The sequence below is a fragment of the Colobus angolensis genome, unplaced genomic scaffold (genome assembly GCF_000951035.1).
Source record: "Colobus angolensis palliatus isolate OR3802 unplaced genomic scaffold, Cang.pa_1.0 Scaffold6, whole genome shotgun sequence".
Classification (NCBI taxonomy): domain Eukaryota; kingdom Metazoa; phylum Chordata; class Mammalia; order Primates; family Cercopithecidae; genus Colobus; species Colobus angolensis.
Genome location: NW_012119598.1, coordinates 1,693,200 through 1,699,199, shown reverse-complemented (window position 1 = coordinate 1,699,199; position 6,000 = coordinate 1,693,200). Strand labels below are relative to the sequence as shown.

At 43.6% G+C, this 6,000-nt stretch overlaps 1 protein-coding gene across 1 annotated transcript in view; it reads left to right on the top strand.

Annotated features, from left to right (window-relative positions):
• Nucleotides 1-6,000, top strand: part of DOCK5 (dedicator of cytokinesis 5) — a 99,484-nt gene that overhangs the window by 3,334 nt on the left and 90,150 nt on the right. The window contains exons 3-4 of the mRNA XM_011962600.1: nucleotides 923-1,021; nucleotides 2,352-2,424. Of these exons, the coding sequence (XP_011817990.1) occupies nucleotides 923-1,021; nucleotides 2,352-2,424 (172 nt within the window). The remainder of the gene's footprint in view (nucleotides 1-922; nucleotides 1,022-2,351; nucleotides 2,425-6,000) is intronic.

The following is a 6,000-nucleotide window of genomic DNA, read 5'->3' as shown; positions in this document are numbered from 1 at the left end:
CCACATAAAGAAGTGAGTCCTGATTCTGACATCAAAGAGGATAGGCTGGAGGTGGTCACAGGAGGCTGCATGACCTCTGCTGAACTCCAGCTCTTCTCGTATAAGCCGTAGTTACCTGCTTTGATAACCAAGGACCAAGCACTTGATTGACTTGACTCACAGAATGTCCTGTTGCAGAGTTGTTTGAGGCTATAATGAAATACAATTTCATCACTTCCCATGGATGTTATAATCTATTAAGGAAGCAGATAGCAAGGCAGTTCACTAAGTCAAGTCGTATTCTGCATGAGAGGGAGAAACTGAACCCTGTGAGCCACTGTATGAGAGTGCTTTATTTGTGCTGTTGGTAAGAGCAGATGAGCTCATTTCAAGTAGACACCTTCTCCTGTTGGTCATTTTGTTTGATAGTGTCCCACCAAGGGCTGGTTCTACTGAGCTAAGTGGTTCATGACCAGGAAAAGATGCAGCCCTGAGTTTGAGTGAATATGCTGTGCCAATACCCCAAGTCCCTAAAACAGAATGTAGACAGGAAAGAGAAATGCTTTTCTGCAAACAGTGGCGCGTCTGCATTTGTCACCTAACTTCTCATCATCGTCATGTTTCCTGAGAGAGAAAAGAGGAAAGAATCAGAGGAGAATGCATGCCTGGGGAGGGAAGAGAAAATACAAGTTACAGGAAAGAAGAATATTTAGGCAGTGCTGGGTTCCTTAACTGCTACCAAATTGATATGATAGACCCTTGAATAAAGTGATAGAAATTCATTCTCTGTTCTTCATTCCCCCAAACTTAAATCAGCCGATCAGTGCCAGTGTAGGGCATGTGTGGATGTGTTTTGGGGTAAGGGGCTTATGCATGGCATGTGGGGTCCTCTTCCTTTTCTAAACAAAATTATTCCCTTCTAATTTTTTCCTTCCATCTGAAGAAAGCAATTCACCCTGGTGCTGGATATGAAGGCATTTCAGAATACAAATCAGTAGTCTATTACCAAGTCAAGCAGCCCTGTTGGTATGAGACTGTCAAGGTGAGAATGAGTCATTTGCAACCCCTGTTATCTGTTAAACCTCAGTTAGATTCCTATCTTCTGTTTACCCCCAAATTATTCCTACTTTATTTTGAAATTTTTAGGTAAGTTGCCTATGGTGTGCAATAAGAAACGAATCAGTAATTATAATTCTGTATTAAGAGCATTTATCATTAAGAAACTCAGTATTCTTCAATAACGTTCTCATTCATAAATGTATGGGAATTTGAATAGCAAAGCTGGTGGTTGACGTGATGGATATAATAGACTGCCAAGACGGTACAAAACCAAACAGAAATTTTCACACTGTGCAAACAGTTTCCTAACATTTTTTTCTTCTTGGCCTCTCACCAAGTGTTCTGGGCCTCTTTTCAACTTCAATATGTGTATTACACATTCCAAAGTGCTTTTCAGATCAGTCATCTCCTTTGAGCCCCACAAGGGCTCTGCAACTAGAACAAGCAGGTGTTGTAACGCCGTCTTTCTGATTAGGTGCTGAGGTTCAAAGTTCAGTAACTTCCTAGGATCCTAGAGCTGACTGGTATCAGGGCCCGAACTAGAGTCCACTTCTTCTGAATCCCAGGCTCCATCAGCTCTTTCTGGTTGTCGAAGTCACACGAGTCCTTCATGGAAAAAAAAAATTTGTTTTGATTGCATTCATATATCTCAATTTAGAATTAACCATTTTCAACAGTTTTATATAGTTCATATGTTTTGAATGATGCTGTTGATAGAAATTTATATTGTGCTTTTTAAAACTACTTATCTCAATGCATATAATTCTTCAGATATGTATTTTAGATACTTGCATGAAGTTTCATTGTATAATCATGCCGTAATTTAACTGCACACCACAGATCTCTGCTCATTTGAGTGCCCCAAGGCCCTGTTTCTTCTCTCCCCTGTAGATATGTAAGCAACAGCAAACTGCTTTATGAGCCCTAATTATTACCTTTCCCCCTCTTTATGGAATAATTAGGTTTATAGATCCAATTATTACTATATTTATACACATCTTGCAGTCTAAAAGGTCCTGTATAGACCTCAAAGTACCAGTATTCCCCCTCTGAAGTATTACTGTTTCTTACGTCAGAAAATGCTAGAAATTCACAGTATCTCTATACTCAGAATCTATGATAAACAGCAAGATGATCTGAGATTCTTTTGATTTGAAAATAGCTCAGTCTCCTTTGAATGAAACCTATACCAAGGCTCACTCTCTAGTAATTTGTGCTGTGGAAAGTATAAAATTGAGCCTAATTCCATGAAATAAACCATGCATGTGAAGTACTTTGTGTCTGTAAACTATTAATTTCTTACTGTGACACAGGTATCCATTGCTATAGAAGAGGTCACACGCTGCCATATAAGATTTACCTTCCGACACAGGTCATCTCAGGAATGTAAGTATTAAGAGGTCTATGACATATTTCCACTTAAAAAAAATTTGCTGTTTCTTGACAACCCTCTTGTGAATCTGGAGAACAAGATATTTGGAAACCAGAGACTTGGCAACTTTCTTTTGTAACTCACTGGTGCTAAGGAAATCAGCATAATGTATTTTGCTGGGCTTGCAAGGTCTGTGTTATCACTCTATATTAGGATTTCCTCAAAATGTGTTTTGTGAACATTAATATTCTCAAAGACAGTAGTCCTCAATCTTTGGCACCCAGAGACTGGTTTCGTGAAAGCCAATTTTTCCAAGGACCAGGAGTGGGAGATGGTTTCAGGGTAACTCAAGCACATTACATTTGTTATTTTCTCTATTCTTTTTTTTTTTTGAGACAGAGTCTTGCTCTGTCACCCAGGCTGGAGTGCAGTGGCCGGATCTCAGCTCACTGCAAGCTCCGCCCCCCGGGTTTACGCCATTCTCCTGCTTCAGCCTCCCAAGTAGCTGGGACTACAGGTACCCGCCACCTCGCCCGGCTAGTTTTTTGTATTTTTTAGTAGAGACGGGGTTTCACCATATTAGCCAGGATGGTCTCGATTTCCTGACCTCATGATCCACCCGTCTTGGCCTCCCAAAGTGCTGGAATGACAGGCTTGAGCCACCACGCCCGGCCTGTTTTTTTTATTCTTGTTACATTGTACTATATAATGAAATAATTATACAGCTCACCATAGTGTAGAATCAGTGGGAGCCCTGAGCCTGTTTTCCTGCAACTAGACAGTTCAGATCATCAGGCATTAGATTTGCACAAGTAGTGTGCAACCTAGATCCCTTGCATGCACAGGTCACAATAGCATTCAGCTCCTGTGAGAATCTAATGCTGCTGCTGATCCAACAGGAGGCAGAGCTCAGGTGGTAATGCGAGCAGTGGGGAGCAGCTGTAAAGACAGATGGAGCTTTGCTTGCTGGTCCGCCACTTACCTCCCGCTGTGTAGCCCAGTTCCTAACAGGCCACAGACTGGTACAGGTTCATGGCCCGGGGTTTGAGGTCCCCTGCTCTGAGCTGCTACTAGATGCTCTGTAACAAAAAGTGTTGTGTTTCACAATCAAATAGGTGTAGAAAAGGCTGTATATACCTTGTATCTCCCTCCTAGACCTTCACAATGCATGTTGCCATGACTGTTTAGTCACTTGTCTCCCCAAATTATCATTTTTCTCATGAAAAAACTGTTTCAAGTCTTAGGTCACAGTTCTTGAAATGGCTGCACTAAAGTGTGAGCAGAGAAGAAAATTGATTGTTTTCAGACTGATCACAAAATTTCTGGAAGCTTCTTATTCTCATTTAGCACTGCATAAAAATGTAACCCCTCCTTCCAAAACTGCATGTGTTGAACACCATCTACACAGCGGGCTGCAGGTGAGGCCCTGGTCTGTGACAGCCAGCTGGACACTGCCACGTAGAGTCTTTGTGGTCTGGTTAGGAAGATAAACAAAAAAAGTGGGTAGTTATGTACAGAATAGTGTGATGTGTATATTACAAGGGGCAAAGACTTGTAATGGATACGTAGCACAGTACCTTACCCAGTCTGGGGGATTTATGCATATAACTTCCTACATCTTAGCTGAGACTTGAAGGAGAGTAGAAATTAGCCCAGTGAAGGGTGGCAGGAGAAATATGTTTAGAGAACCACAATGAGGTTCAGTAAGGCTGAAGCAGGACCAGTGGAGCAATAATAGTATCAGGTTGAATCGTGTGAAATTGCCATTTTTTAGGTCTAAATGGCCAAATATCAGCCATTTCATATGGTTCTGCATAACTAACAATGATCAATTAACAATTAACAAAGATCAAGTTTGTATGAAATATTATGTGATGGGTGCGGTGGCTCAAGCCTGTAATCCCAACACTTTGGGAGGCCGAGGCGGGTGGATCACAAGGTCAGGAGATCGAGACCATCCTGGCTAACACGGTGAAACCCCGTCTCTACTAAAAAATACAAAAAACTAGCCGGGCGAGGTAGTGGGCGCCTGTAGTCCCAGCTACTCGGGAGGCTGAGGCAGGAGAATGGCGTGAACTCGGGAGGCGGAGCTTGCAGTGAGCTGAGATCTGGCCATTGCACTCCAGCTTGGGGACAGAGCGAGACTCCGTCTCAAAAAAAAAAATATTATGTGAGGCTGGGTGCAGTGGCTTACGCCTGTAATCCCAGCACTTTGGGAGGCCAAGGCAGGTGGATCACGAGGTCAGGAGATCGAAACCATCCTGGCTAACATGGTGAAACCCCGTCTCTACTAAAAATCCAAAAAATTAGCCGGGCGTGGTGGCGGGCGCCTGCAGTCCCAGCTACTCGGGAGGCTGAGGCAGGAGAATGGTGTGAACCCGGGAACTGGAGCTTGCAGTGAGCTGAGATCACACTAGTGCACTCTAGCCTGGGCCACAGAGCAAGACTCCGTCTCAAAAAAAAAAAAAAACCAAATATTATGTGAAGCTATATTTGTGCATGGTCCTGTTTAGTATCCACAATAATATAATAAGGTACATTCTACTTTTATCTACATTTTTACATAAAGAAACTAAGGCACAGAGAGGCTAGGTACTTGCCCGCGGTCACAAGGCTAGCATATGACCAGGCTAGGTTAGCACCCAGGCAGTCTGATTCTAGCTAGGCTGGAGCCAGGTCACGAAGGCTGAAGATGCTTTTCAACCATGTTAAGGAGGTGCAATTCAAGGGTGGTTTCTGGTTTTGAGAATTTGGGAGGGGTTGGTCTATGTTCATAACAGCTTTACCCTTAGTACTCCAACACTAGAATAGCCTAAATCCCCATCAGTAGGAGAATGGATAAACAAATTGAGGTAAAATCATACAATGGATGACTATTCCACCAGTGTGGGGACCCGAGCGTCACAGCAGACCACAGAGCCGTGCCTATGATGAGAACAGGCCACAGGTTACCCAGTCAGAGCCACTGAAGCAGGGGACCCAGGAAGTTCAGAGACTGGCTCCGAAGACCAAGAGAGAGGTGCTCTGCCTCCTCATGAAGCTGCACCCTCCTTCCAGCCGCCACAGGGCATACAGATCTTCTTTCCTGGCACTGGAGCTGGTATTCTCGGGAGGAAGGGGGAAGAAACCTTGGGCAGCACCGTAAACCCTAGAGTAGAATAAATATCTTGCAGAGCCTGTTTTAGAGCAACATAAATTGAGATCTCTCATTCAAGTGTTTTGAAGCTGGGTGATTGACATGATTGGACTGGACTTGGGAAACCTCATTCCAGCGTAGAGAATGGGTTGGCTGGGAGAGCCTAGAGACAGAGAGCTGCATTGGGAAGGTCCTGTAGAAATAGAAGAGGTGAGGTTGGCCTGAAGTCAGGAAGCGACAGCAAGACAGCAAGAGAGAGAAGGGACAGGCCCCAGAGCTATTTAGGACATGGAGTTGACATGGGGTGGAGCTGGTGTCAACACCCATATTTCCAATTTGGATTACTGGGTAGATACTGGTCTCATTTATTAGGGGATGTAGGAAGAGAAGAGCATACTTGGGGGTGCCAGGCAGTTTCATTGGCACACGTGTCTTACTGCAATTTGCTGAATTG